General features: G+C 40.8%; 1 protein-coding gene across 3 annotated transcripts in view; it reads left to right on the forward strand.

The window, feature by feature from the left end:
* The window catches only part of LOC136872333 (nucleoside hydrolase), a 168900-nt gene that overhangs the window by 77705 nt on the left and 63382 nt on the right, over positions 1-27813 (forward strand). For 2 of the 3 annotated variants that reach the window (XM_067146143.2, XM_067146144.2), the window contains exon 4: positions 8953-9148. In XM_067146143.2, coding sequence (XP_067002244.2) covers positions 8953-9148 — 196 coding nt within the window. The remainder of the gene's footprint in view (positions 1-8952; positions 9149-27813) is intronic. The other variant, XM_067146145.2, reaches the window with a different exon arrangement.

A 27813-nucleotide genomic window follows, 5' to 3' on the forward strand; every position in this document is an offset into this window, starting at 1 on the left:
GCCACTTAGTTTTTAACAAGCTTTCATGTAGGAGTGCAAGTACTCGCCTCCATTCAGCTTTGTATTTTGGGCCATTAACTTAACCCGTTTTGTTTTCATTCCTGCGAAGGCCCAGTAGATTGGGTACGAGGTACCCCTGTTCCATTATAAGTTGCGCCTTGATGGCAGTTAAGTGTAATAATTTGTTATTGCCTTTAATAGGCTTGGACAATTGAGAGCGGGTCAGCTCTTTCTGGTATTGTGAAAGGTGCCTCTAGAGGCTTGACATTATGAGGTGCGAGCAAGTGCTCCATGTAATTAGGGGTTTCTGCCCTTTGGTAATTTGTGGTTGTGAGCTGAGAGCTTGGAAATTGTTAAACTTTGGGGCTTGTAGCCCAGAATTTGTAAAGACCCCTTAACTTGTGCTTTGATTTGTAAAGTTGCATTGTACCTGATTTTTCTTTGTTATTTCACTTAGTGAAAATTGTTAAATCTTGTTATCTATTGAAAATATAACGTTTATTTAAATTTTAAATTCATCTTTCGGACTTGTAGTTAGACCCATTCCAGCCCGCACCTTCTTTCACCATCTGGCTGATCCACCAAAACACGGTAACAATTATTATTATTATTATTATTATTATTATTATTATTATTATTATTATTATTATTATTATTATTATTATTATTATTATTATTATTATTGTTGTTGTTGTTGTTGTTGTTGTTGTTGTTGTTGTTATTATTATTATTATTTTCAGATGACCGTAAAATCGTGCCCGTCTTTTTCTGATTGTGTCGGTAATTTTCTCTATTTTGCTGTAGACTTCTTCGTTGGATCTCTTTTGATGGGTTCCATTTCTGTACTTTGATCCCAAGATTCCTCTCACAATTTTGCATTCTTTTTTCTCCAGTTCTTCAAGGAGTCCTTTGTTGGCATTTAGAGACAGGGTTTCGGCTGCATATAGAACTACTGGCTTCAGAACTGTTTCATAGTGACGTATCTTGGTGTTTTGGGAAAGGCATATTTTGTTGTAGATTGCGCGGGATGTTTGGTAGGCTATTTCCAGTTTGCGTACTCGCTCCTGAAGTGCTTCTTTGTCCAGTCCATTTTTCATGATGATCTCAGCCAGGTATTTGAATTTGTCTACTTGGGTGATGTCCCCATATTTTGTATGGAGTTTTGGTTGAGCCTCTTTGATGTTAGTCATTACTTCTGTTTTCTCAAACGATATCTGCAGACCAGTTTGTTCAGCAATTTCCTTTAAAATTTCAACTTGAGATCTAGCAGTTTCTATGTTATTTGAGAGAACAGCAATATCATCAGCAAATGCTAAGCAGTCTGTTGCGATCCCCTTGGATTTGGTTCCCATTCTTAATGGACTGTAGTTGGTTTCCTGTAATCTCACCCGCCAGGTTCTGATGATCTTTTCAAGAACACAGTTGAAGAGTATCGGGGATAACCCATCACCTTGTCAGACTCCTGTTTTGATGTCAAAGGAATGCGAGAGACATCCGTGGAAGTTCACCGTGGATTTTGTGTCAGTCAGGGTGGCTCTAATTAATGCCAGCAGTTTCATATCAACTCCAAATTCATTTAAGATGTTTAGCAGGACTTTCCGGTCAATGGAGTCGTACGCTTTCTTGAAGTCCACAAAGACAGACACATACTGCTTGGACCTTAGTGTACAATATCTGATGATTGTTTTGAGATTTTGGATCTGTTCAGCTGTTGAGCGACCTTTTCTGAACCCTCCTTGGTATTCACCTATTTGATGTTTGACTTGTGCTACCAAACGCTCCAGGATGGCAAGTGATAGAATTTTGTAAGTCATTGGTAGCAGAGATATTCCTCTGTAGTTGTTGATGTTCTTCATGCTGCCTTTTTTGTGTAATGGATGAATCAAAGCTATTTTCCAATCTTTGGGTAGGGTCTCCTTGTTCCAAATTTCTTCTATTTGCTTTTGCAAGATATCAAGCGATTCATCTGGGGCATATTTCCATAGCTCTGCTACTACTGAATAGGGATGGGACAAGTGGTTACTTTCCAGTATCATGTTCCTGTGTATCCGTTACACTGTAGTATTAGGTTGGAGTATTAGGATATAAAAGTAACATAATACAAGTTGCAGGTCAACTTTTGGAAGGAACATTCCTTAGACCTGCTGTCTCTTGCAGCCCCTAACCGCACCTTAGTAAGTACTTATAAATAGCAATATTATATCTTCATCTTGCTTTGTTCTCTCCCAATGTCCCTTTTGCTAGCTCGTCACTTGCATTCTTAACTATTCCTAGAAAAATGTTTGCAATTACCCATTTACATTCCGAGAACCAATACTTCGAAACCTTCATGTATAAAAAGTGCCGTGGCTGCAATGCGCATTTGTAGATGTCGAAGGATCTGTAGTTAAACAGACATTAGGACCAGACTTTATAAAACATGTTGATGAACGAGTGGCATAAACACGTCAGATGCCGTCTGAATGGGTCATGAGAAAATAGGCCTACCAGGCAAGACGTAAGCAGAGTTTAATCCAGTAGTTTTTTATTTGTTTTGTTAAGTTGCACTGACACAGACCGATCTTATGGTGATGATGGGATAGGATAGGACAGGACTAGGATAGAGTCAACCGTAGCCTTAACTGAGAAACAGTCCAGCATTTGCTTGATGTGAAAATGGGAAACCACCGAAAACCATCTTGGGGACTGCCAGCAGTGGGGTTCGAATCCACTACCTCCCGAATACAAGAAAACAACTACGTAACACACACCGTGTAGCCAACTCGCTCCATAAATCCAGTATAAAATGCTCCAAATCATTTACAGAAGGTTGCGGATATGTGGTAAACAACAGTGGCCAGCATCCTCTTTTTTTTCCTCTGTAGGCCTATATCACTCCTTCTCTTTTGTACTAGTAAAAATTATGCTGGCAGCTTTTGCTGCACTGCCTCACAGGTTGCAGTCGATGACGAAATTTCAGGACGCACAGATTCACGTGATGGGACTTGCGATAGCTTTTCAGGACCCGATATTTGAGTACCATGTACATTGTCAGAACTAAATTAACCGGAAGAACTTTTAATTTTTAAAATTATTATTATTATTATTATTATTATTATTATTATTATTATTATTATTATTATTATTGGGTACCTTATTTCATCAACGCGTTTCTAAGAACCATTTTCCTGTAATTGAGTTTTTGTCCACATAAATCGTATCGGATGTAATACATTCATTCACTCATTGTCCAGAACACAGAGTAAAATTCGAGATGCAATGTGGGAAGACCACGCGTAACTGTTCCGAGAAACTACGCTACTGTATGAATTACCGCCAGTAGGCCTAATACAAAGCACTTCGAATAACTAAAGAATATCTGTAACCGACCAGCAGTAACAGGATAGGCATATCAGTACTGCCACTAAACTGTTACAAAAGTATCGCTCGCGCCTGCGCAGTAGTGCACGCTTAAAGCAAGCTACTATGCTTCCTAATACCTGTTAGCCAATCAGAAACTCCCTACCCTTCCCTTGGTTTTGCTGAGACAGTTACTTTTGTATCAGGGTCTCCGGAGGAACATAATATTTCTGGAACAGCTTACTGTTATGGATTAGGATATAGTATCACATTATGATATGTAACTCCCATCTCTACTATTGAGTCTTCTCCCGGTGCTTTGTTATTTTTGAGACAGGCAATGTGGCGCTTGATTTCATCTCTGTCGGGTGGTCTGGAATCTGGGTACCTGAGTAAGGGTTCCTTGGTCTCAATGGGGCTTTGCGGTTTAGAGCAATTAAGTAAATTCTTGAAGTAGTCTGCCAGAATGCTGCAATTTTCTTCATTTGACGTCGCCAGTGTGCCGTCCTTTCGCTCAAAGCATAGAGATGGTGATTTATAGCCAGTGAATGTACGTTTGAAGGCTCTGTAGTACTCTCTGCTTTCATTCTTCCTAGAGTTTTGTTCTATCTTTTCGATGAGAGATTTTTCGTATTTACGTTTCTCAGTTCTGAACACCCTAGCTGCTTGGGCACGTTGGGTTTTGTAGGTTTCCCAATCATTTTCTGATTTTGTAGAGTAGTACTGTTTCCACGCATTGAGTCTTTCTTTGAGGACTGATTCGCAGGTACCATTCCACCAGGCATGCTTTTTGCTTCTCTTGATTTCTGCAACGTCTTTGGCGGCCTCAACAAGGAGACTTTTACAATTAAGAGATGAAAGTATATGATTTTCCACCTGTTCAATACAAATTCAAATGTGATATACAATGAAATGTCACATTTTATTCATTTGGTGTTGTTAAAGTCACAGTCATTTGGTCTAGCCTTCTCCTGGAACTCCTCAACCCTTTGCCGAAGTTTATCATTGTCAAAGCGTGTGATCTGTTTGGTTGTCTTCCTTGTGTTTGCGGGAATTGGTTTGAATTTGATAAGAGACATATAGTGATCTGAGGCCACATTGATGCCTTTCTTTACCTTGACATTCATAATCTCAGGGCTGTTTCTCCTGGAGATTGCAACATGATCTATTTGGAACTCTCCAAGAGTTTGGACGGGAGAATGCCAAGTCATTTGCTTTCTGGGTAGATGGCGAAAGTGGGTCGACATGACCTGCAGGTTGTGATTTTCGCAAATGGACACCAGTCATTTGCTATTGGGATTGGTTCTTTTGTGAGCAGGGTAATTTCCTATAACTTTCCTGTACTTCTGTTCACGACCTAGTTAGGCATTGAAGTCACCCAAAAGAAGCTTGACATAGTGTTTGGGGATTTTGTTTAATTTTTCATCTAGTAGGTCCCAGAAATTATCAACTTCGTCTGGATCAGACTTGTTCTTATCGTTTGTAGGAGCATGTGCGTTAACTAAGGCGTAGGTTTTGTTCCCGCATTTAATTGTGAGTATAGACAATCTGTCATTCACAGGTTCGAAATTTGCAACCGATTTAAGGATCTTGGTTCTGACAGCAAACGCGGTTCCAAGCATCACAGCTCCATTGAGGATTCCTCTTTGCGCTTTGCTCTTGAAAAATCAGTAGCCTTCGGATTCAAAAATCTCTTCATCTGGGTACCTTATTTCTTGGAGGGCCATTATGGATATCTGATTTTCGTGAAGAGCTTTGGTGAGGGTTTTCAGCTTGCCAGTTTGTGTAAGTAAATTTATGTTGAAAGTTGCTAGAAAGGTTTTGGATTTTGGCTGAGTTTTTGACTCTTCGGGGTACGCCGAGACTCTCCGACTCGTCTCTTGCATGATGTCGAGTCTCCCCCAGAATCCGAACGAGACTCGTGCGCTGTGGCATTCACGATGAGGGATTTATCCGAAGATTTACCCCCTGGGGTATGTTTCTTGAAATGTTGTGCCATCATGCTTTTTGACTTGACTTTGCTTTGGACGGGTACCCATCCTCTTACAACTAGGGTTGCTAGCCCTAGAGGTTCCCTCAAGATGTTTTCTGGCTTCTGATCATTTACCAGTCTTCGCTGTAACCCTGGGAAGGGACCAGTTTTTTTTAATGGTGGTATTTTATTTCCCTACTGCCCTCTGACTCTGCTGGCGGCAGATCCAGTGAGCTTCCCCAATTCCAATGGGACGCGCCTGATGGAGGTAACTGGTAAATCCCCACTATTATTATTATTATTATTATTATTATTATTATTATTATTATTATTATTATTATTATTATTATTATTATTATTATCATAATCATCATCATCATCATCAAACAACGGAGAGGCAAACGTCCAGCATATTGGTGGAATGAAGAAATTGCTGAGCTGAGGAAACAATGCCTGCGACTCAGACGAAGGACACAAAGAGCCCGACATAACGATGAAGCTCTCTCAGTAGAGTATAAGACTATGAAGAAAAGACTGCGAAATACAATTAAAAAGAGTAAAGCCGACAAGTGGTGGGAAATGTCTAAGGAAATGGATGAAAATCCATGGGTAGGGTATAAAATTGTTATGAAGAAATTCGGGATGCTACCAAGCCCTATCATGGATCCACGTACCAAGGAAGAAATAGTACACACACTATTCCCTGATCATGCAGAGAGAATTGATGATGAGGCCGAGAAAGAACTAGATATTGTACCACCTTTTACAACTGAAGAATTGGGATAACAGCAATTAATTCCCTTAGAGCATCCGGGAGATAGTAAGTTCGAATCCCACTATCGGCAGCCCTGAAAATGGTTTTCCGTGGTTTCCCATTTTCACACCAGGCAAATGCTGGGGCTGTACCTTAATTACGGCCACGGCCGCTTCCTTCCAACTCCTAGGCCTTTCCTATCCCATCGTCGCCATAAGACCTATCTGTGTCGGCGCGATGTAAAGCCCCTAGCAGAAAAAAAAAAAAATTCCCTTAGAAATAAGAAAGCCCCTGGACCAGATGGTATTCCAGCAGAATTACTAAAGGTGGCAGTCGAATTATGTCCTCAACTGCTGTTGAGAATGTATAATCATTGTTTGAAAGCGGGAATTTTTAGCTTTCGTTGGAAGATAGCTAGATTGGTTCTGATCAGTAAAGGGAAAACTGGACACTGCCGGGAAAGGTTTAGAGAAGCTACTACAACCAAGAATACTAGCAGCAGTTTGATTAGCTGGCGACCTATCTGACAAACAACATGGATTTTGCAGAGATCGCTCAACGCTAGATGCTGTGAAGGAAGTGGTGAAGACAGCAGAACGAGCTCAAATGGGTAATCATTACTCTAGAAAGCTGACGCTTCTTGTAATGCTAGATGTTAAAAATGCTTTCAACTCAGCAAGATGGAGTGATATTTTGAAAGCTCTACAAGAAACTTTCAAGCTACCAGAATATCTCATGTATATACTGCGAGACTATTTGAAAGACCGTACATTGTTATACGACACGGAAGATGGTCAGAGAAGAAAACGGCTCACAGCTGGTGCAGCACAAGGCTCAATTCTCAGACCACACCTTTAGAATATCATGTATGATGGTTTGTTACGGCTGGAGATACCAGAAGATGTAAAACTTGTGGGTTATGCTGATGATGTGGCTGCTGTGATAGTAACCCGTAACCTAGAGCTGGCTCAATTTAAATTGAATCAGGTGATGCGACGTGTCAAAGAATGGATTATAAATCACAAGTTAGAACTCGCAGATCATAAAACGGAAATTGTCCTCCTGACGAGGAAAAGGATTAATACTGTTGTACCGATGCAGATCGGACAGATAGCCATCGAAACAACTAGGAGCACAAACTATCTTGGTGTAACGCTTGATACTAAGCTTACATATTGGGACCACATCCAACGGGTAACAGATAAGGCAGCAAAAACCATGACTGCACTGAGTAGACTCATGGGAAATATCAAGGGGCCGAAATCTAGTAAAAGGTGGCTTCTCATGACGACTGTTCAATCTATACTGCTATACGGTTCGGAAATGTGGGCTGAATCGTTAAAAATTGTGAAATATCGGACAGCAATTGCGGCTGTACAACGGAGAGCAGCTTTACGAATTGCTTGCGCATATCGCACAGTATCAGAACCTGCAATTCTAGTAGTAGCAGCAGTAGCACGTATTGACTTGTTGGCCTTCAAAAGACAAGAAATTTGGCTCACACAAGAAGAGCTAGGAAGGAAAAGGGCAAAGGCTTTGGCTCTTAGTCTCAGAATGCAACGATGGCAAACAAATGGGAAGATGATTCTAGAGGGAAATGGACGAAAAGACTGATACCTTCTCTGGGCGTATGGGTTGCCCGAAATCATGGTGAAGTGAACTACTATCTCACACAGTTCTTGACAGGTCATGGATACTTCTGAAAATTTCTTCATAGGCTAGGGCTAGCAACTAGTCCGGTGTGCATATACTGCGGTGATATCGATGACGTATTACATACTTTCTTTGTGTGCGTTCATTGGCTGCCACAAAGAAGATGCTTAGAAGTTATGCAGGAAGAATTGACGCCAGAAGGGATCGTGTCAGTAGTGGTACGAAGTCAAGAATCTTGGGACCAGGTGGCAGTTTACATAGAAAATATTCTGCGTCAGAAGAAGAAGGACCTGGGCGATTATGACAGGCAGTAAAGCAGAAGAAGGAAGATGAAGCACAAGATGCATTAAGCACGACATCCGTCCTGAAGTAATGCGAGAGTGGTTTCCGGGGCAGAGATCAACGTCGTGGGAAAAGGGAGTGTGTTTTTTAGTGGGTAAGAATCTCCACACACTTGTTGAGTGTGGACCCTCACAAGCGTCTTTTGAAAGATTTTCCACACTCCTTCGAAAAATATTATTATTATTATTATTATTATTATTATTGTTATTATTATTATTATTATTTGTTTTACGTTCCACCAACTACATCTTATGGTTTTTGGAGATGCTAACGTTCCAGAAGTTTGTCCTGCAGGAGTTCTTTTATGTGCCAGTAAATCTACCGACACGAGGCTGTCATTATGAAATCATAAGTTATGAATTTCATTATGGTCCGTATCAAAGGGTAGAGAATTCCACTGGACTGAGCCTGCCAACTTACGCTCTACCATCTGAGCTCCTCAGCCTGTTATTTACGAACAATTATTCTGAATTACCAATCCAGAAAAAGAAAAAATGTGTTCGCGGATGTGATGTTCTTTGGTCAAAGAGCATAGAACTGTTTTCTCTTTACACATGGTCTCTGGTGATCTTCAAATTAATGCTAGAATTTTAAACAATTTTCCTCCTCTTTTAAACACAACACAATTTGTTACTGGAATGTGATATTGATCATAATAATTTTTTGTTTTGTTTTACTGGAACGGCATTCCTGTGCTATTCCCATCAAATATAGCATTGTCTATCAACCATAAATTCAAAATTGCACCGTTGTTAGAAATCAATGTTAGACTATTGCATTTAATACAACTTCATGTGTTAAGTATTTGTCCTTTTGGTGCAAGAGGGTGAGAGAGTGTTTCTGTCCTGGCCAGAATGTACAAAATGTTGTTATTAATCGTCTGTGGCGATAGATTCCAGTGTTCCTAGGTGCAGAAAAGCCACTGATACCTATTGATTTTCCTCTGGCATCAGTTTCTTATCAGTTCTTTGGCAGTGATGGTTTTGGTGATCTTAACTTACCCGAGGCACCAGACCGTGGAAAAGTCGTGCAACAAGAAAATGCAGTTGAAGCACTCAGTCGTCTGACAGGCACATCCAGGAACAAAGGTAAGAGAAAATTACAGGCATTTGATTTATATGCCTGCAAGTTTCTCTTTTGTATTTTGTTTTTCAATATTTCCATTCAGTTCTTAGATGACTTATTTTATAATATCCATTTGTTCTGATTGCAACAGGGAAAAAGCTTTTTTTACAAAAGTAGGTGTACTCTAATTATTTCTGCCTCCTGAATTCAAAAATGACGCTGAAAATATCATATCACCCACAGTTTTGGCACAAAACGTATACTTTGTTCACATACTGAAGTAGCATGGCACATGAATCATGCTGAACTAGAATACAAGTTTAAACCAACAACATATTGAAATATGCACACAGTGCATACAGACTCATTCTCTTACAGAGAATGTGGTAAAAACATGCACTAACATAATTCATTCCGTGCTTTCTTAGTTGTCATCAATCAATCAATCAATCAATCAATCAATCAATCAATACTGATCTGCATTTAGGGCAGTCGCCCAGGTGGCAGATTCCCTATCTGTTGCTTTCCTAGCCTTTTCCTAAATTAATTCAAAGAAATTGGAAATTTATTGAACGTCTCCCTTGGTAAGTTATTCCAATCCCTAACTCCCCTTCCTATAAATGAATATTTGCCCCAATTTGTCCTCTTGAATTCCAACTTTATCTTCATATTGTGATCTTTCCTACTTTTATAAACACCATTCAAACTTATTCGTCTACTAATGTCATACCACGCCATCTCTCCGCTGACAGCTCGGAACATACCACTTATAATAAATTTACTCATTCAGAACAAATATTTCAGATTCCCTATGGGAATCAACATCTATATCACATACCACTTAGTTGAGCAGCTCTTCTTCTTTCTCTCAATTCTTCCCAACCCAAACTTTGCAACATTTTTGTAATGCTACTCTTTAGTCGGAAATCACCCAGAACAAATCGAGCTGCTTTTCTTTGGAGTTTTTCCAGTTCTTGAATGAGGTAATCCTGGTGAGGGTCACATACACTGGAACCATACTCTAGTTGGGGTCTTACCCGAGACTTATATGCACTCTCCTTTACATCCTTACTACAACCCCTAAACACCCTCATAACCATGTGCAGAGATCTGTACCCTTTATTTACAATCCCATTTATGTGATTACCCCAATGAATATCTTTCCTTATATTAACACCTAGATACTTACAATGATCCCCAAAAGGAACTTTCACCCCATCAACGCAGTAATTAAAACTGAGAGGACTTTTCCTATTTGTGAAACTCACAACCTGACTTTTAACCCCGTTTATCAACATACCATTGCCTGCTGTCCATCTCACAACATTTTCGAGGTCACGTTGCAATTGCTCACAATCTTGTAACTTATTTATCACTCTATAGAGAATAACATCATCCGCAAAAAGCCTTACCTCCTTACCTCCGATTCCACTCCTTTACTCATATCATTTATATATATAAGAAAACAAAGGTCTGATAATACAGCCTTGAGGAATTCCCCTCTTAATTATTACAGGGTCAGATAAAGCTTCACCTACTCTAATTCTCTGAGATCTATTTTCTAGAAATATAGCAACCCATTCAGTCACTCTTTGGCTAGTCCAATTGCACTCATTTTTGCCAGTAGTCTCCCATCCACCCTATCAAATGCTTTAGACAGGTCAATCGCGATACAGTCCATTTGACCTCCACAATCCATGATATCTGCTATATCTTGCTGGAATCCTACAAGTTGAGCTTCAGTGGAATAACCTTTCCTAAAATCGAATTGCCTTCTATGGAACCAGTTATTAATTTCACAAACTTGGCTAATATAATCAGAAAGAATGCCTTCCCAAAGCTTACATACAATGCATGTCAAACTTACTGGCCTGTAATTTTCAGCTTTATGTTTATCACCCTTTCCTGTATACACAGGGGCTACAATAGCAACTCTCCATTCATCTGGTATAGCTCCTCCGACCAAACAATAATCAAATAAGTACTTCAGATATGGTACTATATCCCCAGAAATCTTATCAATTCCAGCCGCTTTTCTAGTTTTCAACTTTTGTAACTTATTGTAAATGTCATTGTTGAAAAAATGAAAACCTACAACCTGTTTTCCAGTCATTGACCGGGTCAGGGATGTAATGAATGAAGCATATATAGGCTGTTAGTACGATGGAGTCGCCACTCCCAAAGTGATTTATTAATGAATGATAGATGCAATGAAATGAGAATGGAGAGTGTTGCTGGAATGAAAGATGACAGGGAAAACCGGAGTACCCGGAGAAAAACCTGTCCCGCCTCCGCTTTGTCCAGCACAAATCTCACATGGAGTGATCGGGATTTGAACCACGGTATCCAGCGGTGAGAGGCCGACGCGCTGCCATCTGAGCCACGGAGGCTCCAGATGTCATTGTTATCATATGTAAATTTTAATACTTCTTTGGCCTTAGTCTCCTCCTCTATCTTGATATTATCCTTGTAACCAACAATCTTTACATACTGCTGACTGAATACTTCTGCCTTTTGAAGATCCTGACATACACACTCCCCTTGTTCATTAATTATTCATGGAATGTTCCTTGTTGGAACCTGTTTCTGCCTTAAAATACCTATACATACCCTTCCATTTTTCACTAAAATTTGTGTGACTGCCAATTATGCTTGCCATCATGTTATCCTTAGCTGTCTTCTTTGCTAGATTCAATTTTCTAGTAAGTTCCTTCAATTTCTCCTTACTTCCACAGCCAATTCTAACTCTATTTCTTTCCAGTCTGCACCTCCTTCTTCGTCTCTTTATTTCTCTATTATAATAAGGTGGGTCTTTACCATTCCTTACCACCCTTAAAGGTACAAACCTGTTTTTGCATTCCTCAACAATTTCTTTAAACCCATCCCAGAGTCTGTTTACATTTTTATTTACCGTTTTCCACCGATCATAGCTACTTTTTAGAAACTGCCTCATGTCTGCTTTATCAGCCATATGGTACTGCCTAACAGTCCTACTTTTAAGACCTTCCTTTCTATCACATTTATTTTTGACTACGACAAAAACAGCTTCATGATCACTAATACCATCTATTACTTCAGTTTCCCTATAGAGCTCATCTGGTTTTATCAGCACGACATCCAGGATATTTTTCCCTGTGGTTGGTTCCATCACTTTCTGAATCAGCTGTCCTTCCCATATTAACTTATTTGCCATTTGTTGGTCATGCTTCCTGTCATTCACATTTCCTTCCCAATTGACATCTGGCAAATTCAGATCTCCCGCTACAATCACATTTCTTTCCATGTCGTTTGCCACATAGCTGACTATCCTATCAAATAATTCCGAATCCACGTCAGTGCTACCCTTTCCCGATCTGTACAATCCATATATATCAAGTTGCCTATTATCTTTAGAAATAAGTCTTACACCTAGAATTTCATGTGTCTCATCTTTAACTTTTTCGTAGCTTACAAATTCTTCTTTCACCAGAATGAAAACTCCCCCTCCCACCATTCCTATCCTATCTCTACGATACACACTCCAGTGCCATGAGAAAATTTCTGTATCCATTATATCACTTCTCAGCCATGATTCAACTCCTATTACAATATCTGGTAAATATATATCTATTAAATTACTTAATTCTATTCCTTTCTTTACAATACTTCTACAGTTCAACACTAACAATTTTATGTCATCACTACTTGATTTCCAGTTCCCTGTTCCCTTATCACTGCTCCCTAGGCCATCCTGTTTCCCTGTATGTACCTCCCTATTACCCTTCCAAACAAATTTCCTAACTTATACGTACCATTGCGGTTTAAATGAAGGCCATCCGAGCGCAGATCATTATCTCCTACCCACCCATTAGGATCTAGAAATTTCACTCCCAGTTTCCCACATACCCACTCCATAGTCTCATTTAAATCCCCAATCACCCTCCAGTCAGTATCCCTCCTACACAGTATTCCACTAATAACAATCTCCGCGTGGCCCCTGCTTTTCCTCTTATGGGGCATTTCTGTGTGCTCACGGTGAAGCATCCAGCAGTAGTCGTCCATCATCTGAACATCCCAAGTTCCCTAGTATCGTCGTTCCATATCTTTTATATCCTGATGGAACCTTTCACCCTGTTCCTCACTTACAGCACCCAGGTTTCGAGGAAAGAAAGTCAAGGTGAGAATGTAAAAAATGTAACTTCAAACTCATTGAGCATCCCAGCATTTTCAACTTCGACAACATGTTCTCCACTATGTCGACATACTCTGGGCTGCGATTGTTTCCCAGGAAGTTTTGAACCACACACTTAAAGGCAGTCCAGGCTTCTCGCTCCACGGCATTCACTGAATTAAGGAAATCTTCATCTAGCATTACTTTCCGAATATTGAGATCATTGAACACACCCTCCTTCAGCATAGCATCTGACAGGTTGGGGAACTTGTTACATAGATATTGATATTTGAAACTGTTGCCACACCTAGGTAATGCTTGACAAACTGCTTCATTATGCCCAGTTTGAGGTGCAAAGGTGGCAAGAGTATTCTGTGTCTTTCCACTAGAGCGTCACACTTGATATTTTTGTTCTCTGGAACTAATTCCAACCTTCAGGGCCACTGTTTTTGCTCCCAATGTTTGTCACGAGCACGACTGTCCCATTCACAGATGAAACAAGGAAACCTGGTATATCCGGTCTGTTGTCCTAGAAGCATACCAAACACTTTCAAATTGCCACACACCATCCAGTTGTGATTCTCATAATGAATGGTAGTAAGAAGCACCTTCATGTTGTATGTTTCCTTCAGGTGCACAGAATGGCCGACAGGTATTGAGGCATGCATGTTACCATTGTGCAGCAGAACTGCCTTCAGGCTTCTTTATCAATTAACAGTCACCAGTCACCGGGTGCATACGGAATCTTGAACTGACCCATCAAACCTTCTACGTCACTGCAGTACACGTCATTTTGAGAAACATATTGCATGAATATCAAGTCTCTCTTTCTATAAAATGTAACGGACGTTCCGGGTGCTAAGAAATGTCTTTGACGCAGTGTTGACCCTAGGAGCTCTGCTTTATCCTTTGACAGTCCCAGATCACGGACTAAATCATTTAGATCTGGCTGAGTGAACAGAAGAGGGGCCTCATCTGTGCCTACTTCAAAGTCAGTATCATCCGTCTCCTGCACGGCATCCATGTCATCACTGTCATCCGTATCTAATGTCTGCAGAGGCTGTGGTGTAGGTAAATCTGGGCCATGTGGAATAGAACGAATAGCTGAGCAAATGTTGTACGGATACCCAATAGTCTTCTTGATTTTCTTGTTGAAACCAGTTACCTTACAATAGCAGAAGTAGCAGTCGTCGGTATGATCCTGTTGCTCTCGCCAGACCATAGGAATGCCAAATCGTAATGACTTCTTCTTTCCTGCCACCCACCGTCATAAATCTTCTACACACACAATGCACACGACTTGTGGAGCCCACGGTTTAACGATGTCGCCGAGTTTCACTCTGAAATAGGCATGGTAGATCTTTTTCACGAAAGTAGTAATGTTTCTTCGGTCCTTTTTCACCACAAGTTCATCACATATATAACAAAAACTGTTAGGAGAGTTTACACAACCTCGGATAGACATTCCACACTAAGACTAACACGTACTTCCTTCCACAAACACAACACAGTGACGGAAAGGCAGCGTCATTTGCAACATGACAATTCGCTACGTGCCACTAGTGTTGAACAGTTGAAAGCGATGTACCGCTTCTGAGCTTCATATGGTGTTTCCATGTCTATTATGTCCGACTCGTTGGCTGAACGGTCAGCGTACTGGCCTTCGGTTCAGAGGATCCCGGGTTCGATTCCCGGCCGGGTTGGGGATTAACCTTAATTGGTTAATTCCACTGGCACGAGGGCTGGGTGTATGTGTTGTCTTCATCATCATTTCACTCTCATCACGACGTGCAGGTCACCTACGGGTGTCAAATAGAAAGACCTGCACCTGGCGAGCCGAACCCGTTCTGGGATATCCCGGCACTAAAAGCCATACGATATTTAATTTCATTTTATGTCTATTATAATAAACATTAAAACCCCATATGAAGCTCAGAATATCAATCAGAATATTATTATAATACCATTAAATTTCATTACCATTAATTACAAATTTATGTGATTTGTGCAAAAACTGTGGGTGGTACGATGTTTTCAGTATGATGTTTGAATTCAGGAGCTCAAAATAAATAAAGAACACCTACATTTTCGAATAAAGTTTTTGTGACCTTAAAATTTGTTTCATAGTGTTATTTATGTAGTTTAATGTTAATTTTATTGTTTAATTATAATGTAGCATATTTATACAGAAGCTACATTACTTTTCTTAATATACGCAAATGATTTAGGGAACAATATAACATCGAAAATAAGATTGTATGCAGATGACATAATTGTTTATAGGGAAATAAATAACATTGAGGATTGTTCAGAATTACAAAGGGACCTTGAAAGTATCCAACAATGGGTTGAAGAAAATAATATGAAGGTTAATGGAGGCAAATCAACTGTTACAACATTTACAAACAGGAGCTTTAAAACTGAATTTGAATATACTTTGGACGAGGTAGTTATCCCAAAAGATGGCACGTGCAAATACTTAGGTGTCAGATTTGAAAGTAATTTGCACTGGAAGGGTCATGTTGATGACATTGTTGGGAAAGCATACAGATCGTTACATGTCATAATGAGGCTACTTAAAGGATTCAACAAAGAATTAAAAGAAAAAAGTTACTTAAGTATGGTTCGTCCATTATTGGAATATGCAAACAGTGTTTGGGATCCTCACCAAGAATACCTAATAAAAGAACTAGATGGTGTGCAGAGGAAAGCAGCAAGATTTGTAACAGGGGATTTCAGAAGAAAGAGTAGTGTAACAGAAATGTTAAAGGAACTTGGGTGGAAAACTTTAAGTAAGAGAAGGGAGAAAACTAGACTTATAGGATTATATAGAGCCTATACAAGAGAAGAAGCATGGGGAGAAATCCGTGAGAGGCTTCAGTTCGAAAATAATTATATCGGCAGGACTGACCACAAATATAAAATTAGAAGGAATTTTAGCAGAAGCAATTGGGGTAAATTTTCATTCATTGGGAAGGGTGTGAAGGAGTGGAACAGTTTACCAGGGGTAGTATTTGATCCTTTTCCAAAATCTGTACAGATATTCAAGAAGAGAATAAAGAGCAACAGAGAAAATAAATGAAGTGTTAGAGGGCATTCGACCAGGGCAGGTTATTGTAAATAAAAAAAATGTGTGTGAATAAATTAATTCCATCCCCTGGTCTAAGGAGTTTGGACAGCCAAAGTAACTGCCTGTAGGGGTGGAGTGCAGTGGGGACTTCGAGGGCCCTGGGACCGCTACGGTAGCTGTGAAGGCCCATCAGGAACTCTGAAAAGTGGTGGCAAAAGGGGCTCTGGTTAAGACGCAGCAGGTCATTATGCTACTTAGGTACCAGAATGGGTAAAAAAAAAAAAAAATTAAATAAATGCAATGTAAATTTTAATCTTATATCAGTTGTCTAGTATCATTTGAAGTAATTCCACATACTGTATATCAGATGACTATGTTTGTAAGTAGTACAGGAGATATTATAAGTAGAATTTTGTAAACAATATAAATTTATTAAGGATGAGCTGCATGTGTAATAAAAAAAGATTGTTAGCGTAAATTGTATAATATTGTATTATAGGAAACTCTTCTTCTCTTGTTAATTTAATATTATTTATTCAGTGCTTGACAACCCCACCGAGGTAGACACCTCATTTTCAAATAAAGAGTTTTGATTTGATTTGATATTTATGGTGTGTTTTGAGATGTCTCATTGAATTCAGAAGCCTTCTTTGGAGTAATTCTTGTTTTATTTTTATTATACCATCGATATAAACTATCTAAAGTACGAATAATTTGTATGTTGGCTCTACTCATGAATAGATGCCATAAGCACAACATTTTGGCAAATAAATTATTACAGTTTTCTTTTTTCTTCAGCCACTTTTCTCCCAATGGGGTTAAGGTTGTGAACTGTGTCTCACATATGAACTTCGTGCTGTTTTATAGATGGATACCAACTCTACATGGAGGAATTTATTCACTGTTTCATATTTCTGTGGTGCTTGTAAGTGAAGTGTGTTGTGTGTTCAAACAAATACAAACATCAAGTCCTCAAGCCAGAGGCTGGGACTCACACGATACTTCATCACCACCATCATTTGTGTGTTCAAACAAACACAAACATCAAGCCAGAGGCTGGGACTCACACGATACTTCATCACCACCATCATTTGTGTGTTCAAACAAATACAAACATCAAGTCCTCAAGCCAGAGGCTGGGACTCACAGGATACTTCATCACCACCATCATTTGTGTGTTCAAACAAATACAAACATCAAGCCAGAGGCTGGGACTCACAGGATACTTCATCACCACCATCATTTGTGTGTTCAAACAAATACAAACATCAAGTCCTCAAGCCAGAGGCTGGGACTCACAGGATACTTCATCACCACCATCATTTGTGTGTTCAAACAAATACAAACATCAAGCCAGAGGCTGGGACTCACACGATACTTCATCACCACCATCATTTGTGTGTTCAAACAAATACAAACAGCAAGTCCTCAAGCCAGAGGCTGGGACTCACAGGATACTTCATCACCACCATCATTTGTGTGTTCAAACAAATACAAACATCAAGCCAGAGGCTGGGACTCACACGATACTTCATCACCACCATCATTTGTGGGCACGGTTGTGTGTTGAAACATGGAGTCCTCAAGCCAGAGGCTGGGGCTCACACGATACTTCATCACCACCATCATTTGTGGGCGCGCTTGTGTGTTGAAACATGGAGTCCTCAAGCCAGAGGCTGGGGCTCACATGATACTGCATCACCACCATCATTTGTGGGCACGGTTTACATCTCTAATTTCAAGGTCCTTGAAAATCTGCTTCTCCCAAACATCACAAGGTCTCTTCCGAGGAACACTGCTCAACGAGTCTTGTGGGGAGCCACTGCAGTCTCTTCAGTTCTAGGGCCTCGAGCGGGTTTCTTTCCACGCTCCCTATTTTATCCATTTTGTTTCTTGTAGACAAGAATGGAGGAACTTCATTTCTGTTGCCTGACGACTACTCTTTGTTGATCCTGTAAATGTTGCTGATTGTCAATATAGGTACCAGATATATTTTGTACCAGCTGATCTTGAAAGTAACACAAATGTTTAATCCCGAAGTATTTGACATACAGCGTGGTAGAATTTGGAAGCTTTCTGAATTCTGTTGCTAATCTCTTGATGTATGGTATTGTCTGAGGAAAGAACACTACCTAAGTACTGGAAGTTGTCTACAATATGCATCTCCTCATCTCCAATTCTTAGGTGACCAGTTGGAGAGTTTGTATTCATTATCAAGCCAACTGTTTTGGTTTTGCTGATTTTAAGACCTAAGGTTGTAAAAGATCCTTATGGGTGGATAATAGATAGGGATCTGCACTCACTTGAATTGCCATGTTATGTAGATATACTGTAAGTTGAGAAGTTTGCTTTGAAGGGTTATATGGACTTACATTCAGGGAAACAGGGTGGAGTAGGAAGTAGGATACAGGGATCTGGAAGTCAAATAGGGATGACATAAAGATGTTAAGAGTTGAACTCTAGAAGTATTGCAAAGAAAGGAATAGAAGTAATTAATTTAATAGATATTGTAATAGTAGCTGCATCATGCCTGAGAAATGCACAAATATTCCCACTGAAGTGTTCATCACAGAGATAGGGTAGGAATGGTAGAAGGGGGAATATTCATTCCAGTGAAAGAAGAATTTGTAATCTACGAAAAAGTTAAAATGACAAACATGAAATTCTAGGTGTAAAGCTCATCTCTAAAGATAATAGGCAACTTGATGTTTTAGGAGTGTATAGACCTAGAAAGCGTGGCACAGAGGCTGATTCAGAATTATTTGACAAGATACTCAGCTATGTGATTGTGGGTGATCTCAATTTACTAAATGTCATTTGGGAAGATAGTGCGAATGACAGGTAGCATGACCATCAAATGGCAAATAAGTTAATCTGGGGAGGACAGCTGAATCAGAAAGTGATGGAGCCAACTAGAGGGAAGAATATTCTGGACATGGTGCTGATAAAACCATATGAAAAAATGAAATGGTGTATGGCTTTTAGTGCCGAGAGTGTTCGAGGACAGGAGCAGGTCTTTCTATTTGACGCCCATAGGCGACCTGCGCGTCGTTATGAGGATGAAATTATGATGAAGACAACACGTACACCCAGGTCCCTTGTCAGCAAAATTAACCAATGATGGTTAAAATTCCCGACCCTGCCGGGAATTGAACCCGGGGCCCCTGTGAACAAAGGCCATTTAGCCATGGAGCCGGACATAAAACCAGATGAGCTCTATAGAGAAACTGAAGTAACGGATGATATGAGAGATCACAAGCAGTTTTTGTCGTAGTTAATAAATGTGATAGAAAGGAGGGTCATACAAGTAGAATTATTAGATAGTACCATATGGCTGATAAGACAGGCTTGAGAGAGTTTAAGAAAAGTAACTATGATCGGTGGAAAACGTAAATAAAAATGTAAATAGACTGTGGGATGGGTATAAAGCAGTTGTTGAGGAATGTGAAAACAGGTTTGTACCTTTGAAGTGGTAAGAGATGCTAAAGAAAGACGTGCTATATTATAACAGAGAAGTAAAGAAGAGACTAAGAAGAAGGTAAAGGAGAAACATAGTTAGAAATGGTTGAAGAAGTAAGAAGGAATTGAAGGATCTTACTAGGAAATGGAATCTAGCGAAGATGTCAGCTAATGATAACATGATGGCAAGCATAATTGGCAGCCATACAAATTTTAGTGAAAAATGAAAGGGTATGTATAGGTACCTTCGGCAGAAACAGGTTCCAAGAAGGACATTCCAGGGAACAAGGTGGGTGGGTGGGTGGGTGGGTGGGTGGGTGGGTGGGTGGGTGAGTGAGTGAGTGAGTGAGTGAGTGAGTGAGTGAGTGAGTGAGTGAGTGAGTGAGTGAGTGAGTGAGTGAGTGAGTGAGTGAGTGAGTGAGTGAGTGAGTGAGTGAGTGAGTGAGTGAGTGAGTGAGTGAGTGAGTGAGTGAGTGAGTGAGTGAGTGAGTGAGTGAGTGAGTGAGTGAGTGAGTGAGTGAGTGAGTGAGTGAGTGAGTGAGTGAGTGAGTGAGTGAGTGAGTGAGTGAGTGAGTGAGTGAGTGAGTGAGTGAGTGAGTGAGTGAGTGAGTGAGTGAGTGAGTGAGTGAGTGAGTGAGTGAGTGAGTGAGTGAGTGAGTGAGTGAGTGAGTGAGTGAGTGAGTGAGTGAGTGAGTGAGTGAGTGAGTGAGTGAGTGAGTGAGTGAGTGAGTGAGTGAGTGAGTGAGTGAGTGAGTGAGTGAGTGAGTGAGTGAGTGAGTGAGTGAGTGAGTGAGTGAGTGAGTGAGTGAGTGAGTGAGTGAGTGAGTGAGTGAGTGAGTGAGTGAGTGAGTGAGTGAGTGAGTGAGTGAGTGAGTGAGTGAGTGAGTGAGTGAGTGAGTGAGTGAGTGAGTGAGTGAGTGAGTGAGTGAGTGAGTGAGTGAGTGAGTGAGTGAGTGAGTGAGTGAGTGAGTGAGTGAGTGAGTGAGTGAGTGAGTGAGTGAGTGAGTGAGTGAGTGAGTGAGTGAGTGAGTGAGTGAGTGAGTGAGTGAGTGAGTGAGTGAGTGAGTGAGTGAGTGAGTGAGTGAGTGAGTGAGTGAGTGAGTGAGTGAGTGAGTGAGTGAGTGAGTGAGTGAGTGAGTGAGTGAGTGAGTGAGTGAGTGAGTGAGTGAGTGAGTGAGTGAGTGAGTGAGTGAGTGAGTGAGTGAGTGAGTGAGTGAGTGAGTGAGTGAGTGAGTGAGTGAGTGAGTGAGTGAGTGAGTGAGTGAGTGAGTGAGTGAGTGAGTGAGTGAGTGAGTGAGTGAGTGAGTGAGTGAGTGAGTGAGTGAGTGAGTGAGTGAGTGAGTGAGTGAGTGAGTGAGTGAGTGAGTGAGTGAGTGAGTGAGTGAGTGAGTGAGTGAGTGAGTGAGTGAGTGAGTGAGTGAGTGAGTGAGTGAGTGAGTGAGTGAGTGAGTGAGTGAGTGAGTGAGTGAGTGAGTGAGTGAGTGAGTGAGTGAGTGAGTGAGTGAGTGAGTGAGTGAGTGAGTGAGTGAGTGAGTGAGTGAGTGAGTGAGTGAGTGAGTGAGTGAGTGAGTGAGTGAGTGAGTGAGTGAGTGAGTGAGTGAGTGAGTGAGTGAGTGAGTGAGTGAGTGAGTGAGTGAGTGAGTGAGTGAGTGAGTGAGTGAGTGAGTGAGTGAGTGAGTGAGTGAGTGAGTGAGTGAGTGAGTGAGTGAGTGAGTGAGTGAGTGAGTGAGTGAGTGAGTGAGTGAGTGAGTGAGTGAGTGAGTGAGTGAGTGAGTGAGTGAGTGAGTGAGTGAGTGAGTGAGTGAGTGAGTGAGTGAGTGAGTGAGTGAGTGAGTGAGTGAGTGAGTGAGTGAGTGAGTGAGTGAGTGAGTGAGTGAGTGAGTGAGTGAGTGAGTGAGTGAGTGAGTGAGTGAGTGAGTGAGTGAGTGAGTGAGTGAGTGAGTGAGTGAGTGAGTGAGTGAGTGAGTGAGTGAGTGAGTGAGTGAGTGAGTGAGTGAGTGAGTGAGTGAGTGAGTGAGTGAGTGAGTGAGTGAGTGAGTGAGTGAGTGAGTGAGTGAGTGAGTGAGTGAGTGAGTGAGTGAGTGAGTGAGTGAGTGAGTGAGTGAGTGAGTGAGTGAGTGAGTGAGTGAGTGAGTGAGTGAGTGAGTGAGTGAGTGAGTGAGTGAGTGAGTGAGTGAGTGAGTGAGTGAGTGAGTGAGTGAGTGAGTGAGTGAGTGAGTGAGTGAGTGAGTGAGTGAGTGAGTGAGTGAGTGAGTGAGTGAGTGAGTGAGTGAGTGAGTGAGTGAGTGAGTGAGTGAGTGAGTGAGTGAGTGAGTGAGTGAGTGAGTGAGTGAGTGAGTGAGTGAGTGAGTGAGTGAGTGAGTGAGTGAGTGAGTGAGTGAGTGAGTGAGTGAGTGAGTGAGTGAGTGAGTGAGTGAGTGAGTGAGTGAGTGAGTGAGTGAGTGAGTGAGTGAGTGAGTGAGTGAGTGAGTGAGTGAGTGAGTGAGTGAGTGAGTGAGTGAGTGAGTGAGTGAGTGAGTGAGTGAGTGAGTGAGTGAGTGAGTGAGTGAGTGAGTGAGTGAGTGAGTGAGTGAGTGAGTGAGTGAGTGAGTGAGTGAGTGAGTGAGTGAGTGAGTGAGTGAGTGAGTGAGTGAGTGAGTGAGTGAGTGAGTGAGTGAGTGAGTGAGTGAGTGAGTGAGTGAGTGAGTGAGTGAGTGAGTGAGTGAGTGAGTGAGTGAGTGAGTGAGTGAGTGAGTGAGTGAGTGAGTGAGTGAGTGAGTGAGTGAGTGAGTGAGTGAGTGAGTGAGTGAGTGAGTGAGTGAGTGAGTGAGTGAGTGAGTGAGTGAGTGAGTGAGTGAGTGAGTGAGTGAGTGAGTGAGTGAGTGAGTGAGTGAGTGAGGGAGGGAGGGAGGGAGGGAGGGAGGGAGGGAGGGAGGGAGGGAGGTTGGTTGGTTGGTTGGTTGGTTGGTTGGTTTTTTCATTCTGCTTCTTCTTGGTTAGTTGTTGGACATTGGGTAGAGGAGGTATTGAAATATACCTACGATAGCAAAGACATTTACAATAAGATACAAAAGTTAAAAAACTAGAAAAGCAGCTGGATTGATGAGATTTCTGAGGTTATACAGTATTGAAGGCAAGGGGAGGGGATATTTTCAGTTTAGATACTGCTGTCTCCACTTCCAACCATGTCAAACTATTGGTGTTCATCGTCCAAGGGAGTGACTTTTCCATCACAGCTCAGTAAACTTTCAAAGTGCCTTTTGAATTCCTGTAATATTTTGGTCTTGTCTCTAGTCACCTCACCATTAGGAAGTTCTACAGATTGGATAGGTTCATTTTCAGTTCTTCTATTCTCAACGATTCTGTATAACAGTTCGTTATTCCCATCGTGTGTATTTCTGGTAACCAGATCTTCCTTGCATTTCAGCTACAACCGTTTGACCTGTAAGTTTCTCTCTGACTGGGTCTCCACCCATGGTCTTGCTTGATATAAAGATCTTCTTGCACAGTTTTTAATGTCATCATTCCACCAGGCCGTTTCTTTAGGCTTTAAATCTATTATAGTTTTATTTTGCTTCCACCTTGTCAATACACCTTTTAAAATGATATAAAACTATAATAGGTTTATGCCGTGTCAAGGAAATAAGGTGAAATTCTTTACGTTTCCCAGAGAACTGTGCTCTGCGTCACCAGAAGAAATCTCGACTGTCCATGAGAAAGGCTTCTTAAACAATGACTCTTTAAATTTAGACCTTATAATAGGAGTGGAAATGGTACATACATTTGCCACCAGATGACTCCCTGGATGTGGCACAGTGCTAGCGTTCGAAGCAGAAGGTGACCGAACCATCAGAATTAAGAGGTTCAGATAACATGTGTACGTAACATATGACATAGACACAAGCCTGGAATGAAACATCTGGCGATGAGGAACGTACGAATTTGGAAAACAGTGAGATGAAATAACAATAGTGAAGGGACAGGGAAGGGAACTACCTATGTAAATTCTTAATGGCTGGCAACCAGGTATTACTTAATTGATAGCCAGTGTCCCTGTTCTGAACAGGTGTTTTCCAAATTCGTACATTCCTCATCGCCAGAGGCTTCATTCCAGGCTTGTGTCAATGTCATATGTTTCGTACACATGTTATGTGAACCTCTTAGACTGATTCTGACGGTTCGGTCAGCTTACGCTTCGAATGCTAGCGATGTGCCACATCTGGGGAGCCACCTGGTGGCGAATGAACGTACCATTTCCACTTCTATTATAACGTTTGAATTTAAAGAGTCATTGTTTAAGAAGCTTTTCTCGTGGACAGTCGAGATTTCTTCTGATGACGCAGAGCACAGTTCTCTGCGAAACATAAAGAATTTCACCTTATTTTCTTGACACGGCATAAGCCTAAACAGAATGATATCTATAAGTACAGGCCGTGAAAGCATCAATGGCAACATTAAAACTATAATAGTTTCTTTAATAGATTCAAACAAGTCAAAGCAAATACCTTTTATTGTTAAGTTTATCATATTTGGCTTTTGTCGTCCACATAGTTTTTGAGTTGTATCTACCACAATCTTCTTTAGAGTGTCCCATTCCTCATCCACCAATCAGTTCTTCTCTCAGCACCGAGCGAGTTGGCCATGTGGTTAGGGGTACGCAGCTGTGACCTTGCATTTGGGAGATACTGGGTTTGAACCCCACTGTCGGTAGCCCTGAAGATGGTTTTCTGTGGTTTACCTTTAGTTATCTCAGTTACCTTAATTACCTTTACCTTAATTAAGGCCAGGCCACTTCCTTCCCATTCCTAGTTCTTTTCTGTTCCTTCATCGTCATAAAGTCCTCTCTGTGTCAGTGCCAATTTGCAGACACCTTCCCTGAATTCTTCCTTTACACTTGGCTCAGTAAGTCACCAAGTTTTATTTTTGGGACTCCTTTGCTACATACTCTGGGAGGTCTTTTCTCTGCAATAATTGCAACCAACTGCCAAGATCTTCACTTGAAATGTCCTTGATATCATTCACATTCTTCCATACATTTTGATCTATCAGATTAAAATCTGTTAATGTATTCTTTTTTATCACACCAGCTTTATCTAGTGATTTTATGGGTGTCCTTTTTCTTGAACCAAGTGTTAGGCCTACTCACTAGGTTGTTTCACACGCACAGATCTAGCATATACTCTTCTTCTTCAGTCCGTTCCATGATGGCCCGGTGTGGATCCTGTTCATTGCAAGCCAACTTACAAATTAAAATCACACATTACAATTAGATTTTCGTATTTGGTGTTTTCTTCCAAGTTATTAAGGAAGTTAGTCTTTTCCTCTTTTGAGCAACCTACCTTTGGGGCATAGACTTGGATCACATTGTATTTTTTTCCCTCCTAAATTCATAGACAACTTACAGTAATTATCCTTTCACTAACAAACTTGACTTGACTTTGTTTCAATCAACCCCATGATCAGAAGTTTCCTCCTTTCCATGAAGTCGACCAGCTCTTCAGTTTTGTGTGTCAATCATCATCATCATCATCATTTCCCTTTATCCAGCTGTAGCCAGGTAGGGGCAAATATGGTTCCTCTCCACTTTCTTCGGTCCTTCCACCACTCCTCCTCCAACACTCTGTCCCAGTCCAGGTTTCTTTCTATAATGCTGCATTGGATGGTATCCTTCCATCTCAATCATGGTCGCCTCTCTTTCCTTGCATTTGCATTTCCATCACCTTTTTTGGCATTCTTTCGTCGCTCATTCGCTTTATGTGCCCAAACCATCTTAGTCGGCTCTTCTCTATTCTATCATTCATTTTTTCCACTCCAATTTCTTCCCGGATTTTCTCATTCCTTATTTTGTCTCTTCTACTCTTCTGTATCATACTCCTCAAGAACATTTCGGCTGCCTGTATTCGACTCTCATCCTTCTTTGTCATTGTCCAAGTTTCTGCTCCGTAAGTTGTTATGGGTACGTAATACATCTTGAACATAGTTTTCTTTGATTCCATTGGCACATCTTTGTCCCATAACATGTTTCTTACGCTATGATAGAAACAACTTCAAGCTTGAATCCTTTTACTAATCTCAGCATCTAGTCGAGCATTCTCCATTAATTCACTCCCCAGGTATTTAAACGTTTCCACTACTTCGAGGGGCTTGTCTGCAAGTCTAATCTGACCTTTCCCTTCTTTCTCCCCTCTAGTCATAACAAGAGTTTTACTCTTTTCTGTACTTATTTTCAATCCACATTCTTCGATCTTCCCATTCATCACATCCAACTGTTCTTGAACCTTCCTGTCGTCTTCTCTCCAAATCACAATATCATCTGCAAATAACAACATGTTCACTTCTCTTCCTCCATATGCTGCTTTTGCTGTTCTCATGATGTCATCCATTACTATTGTAATCAGGATTGGTGATAGAACACTTCACTGTCTCAGCCCACTAGTGATTTTGAACCAACTTGTCCTGCCAGCTTGTGTTTGCATGCAACTACAACATTCCTTGTACATTGCCATGATCATTTTCATTAATCCCTGTCCAATTCCTTTTTGCACCAGACTGTCCCAAACTCTAGTCCTGGGGACACTGTCATATGCCTTTTCAATATCAATGAATGTCATCACCATATCATTCCCGTACTCCCAATGTTTTCCATTAGTTGTCTCATAATGAAAATGGGCTCTATTGTTGACCTTCCACTTCTGAAACCAAACTGATTTTCCTGTATCTGCTTCTCAACCCTCAACCTTATTCTATTTTCCAGTATCCTTTCCATTATCTTAGCAACATGGGATATTAGAGTAATTACCCTGTAGTTCTTCAAAACTTTCTTATTGCCTTTCTTGAAAATTGGGATGATTATTCCTTTTTGCAAATCCTCAGGGACCTCCTTATTCTCTCAGACATTCCTGAGAACCCGATATGTCCACTGCAGGCCTACAGCTCCAGCTGCCTTTATCATCTCCACTGAAATTTCATCTATTCCAGTTTTTCCATTCTTCATCTTTCTTACTGCCATTTCAATTTCATTCATTATAATTTCTTTATCCATTTCTTCATTAACTAATTGCCTTTCCTGGTCGTCCATTGAATGACTGTCATCAGTTCTTATGTTCAGCAACTTCTGAAAATACTCTCTCCATCTATTTCTTTTATCTTCTGTCTTTGTTAATATTATGCTGCCTTCATCTTTCACAAATCTGGTGTTTACTTGATCTCTCTTTTTGTTTCTTAAGATACCATACAGTAATTTCTTGCTGCCCTGAGTATCATCTCTCAATTTCTGTGTGAATAATGCCCAGCGTTTCCTCTTTTCTTCCTCCACTACTTTCTTGGCCAAATTCTTTGCCTCCACATATTTTCTTCTACTTTCTTCAGTCCTAGATGTTTTCCATGCTTTCCACACCATTTTCTTTTCCTTCACTTTAATCTTTACCCTATCATTCCACCAGTGTGTCTCTTTGTCTTTCACATTTCCTGATGTTCTACCACATACCTTTTCTGCACATCCAACCAGTGCTTCCTTAAATCTTTTCCATTCATCTTCAACATTCCCCACCTCCATCCTGGATACCAAGGGTGTTATTTCCCTTTGAAATTCTTCTTGTATGCTTTTCTCCTTCAACTTCCATACTTTAATTCTTTTCAATGTCAGGATATTTAATGTTCCCTTTCTGATACTTTATCTTCATGTGTCTCCGGTAACTGGAATAACATCAGGCTGTAAGGCGTCATTTGCACCAAAGTGATGTTGTTATCTTGAATTCCTACACCCGAGGCTCGTGTTATTCTTCCTCACGAGTGCAAACTCTCAGGTGCAGTGTTTGGTAAGGGGCATTTGAAAGTGCTGTAGTAACAACAGAGACAGTGCTAATGATGCACCATGTGCATAGGAAGGCAACAGCAAATGAGTGTCCAGATGAAACGTATGTGTTACACTCCAGAAAATGGACTTCATTGACGCTCTCAAAATGTTCAAAACAAACCTTTAACTTGCACTATGAGCACTGACATGGCACAGTGATCACAAAAGTTAGCGC

Source organism: Anabrus simplex, chromosome 4 (genome assembly GCF_040414725.1).
Source record: "Anabrus simplex isolate iqAnaSimp1 chromosome 4, ASM4041472v1, whole genome shotgun sequence".
Classification (NCBI taxonomy): domain Eukaryota; kingdom Metazoa; phylum Arthropoda; class Insecta; order Orthoptera; family Tettigoniidae; genus Anabrus; species Anabrus simplex.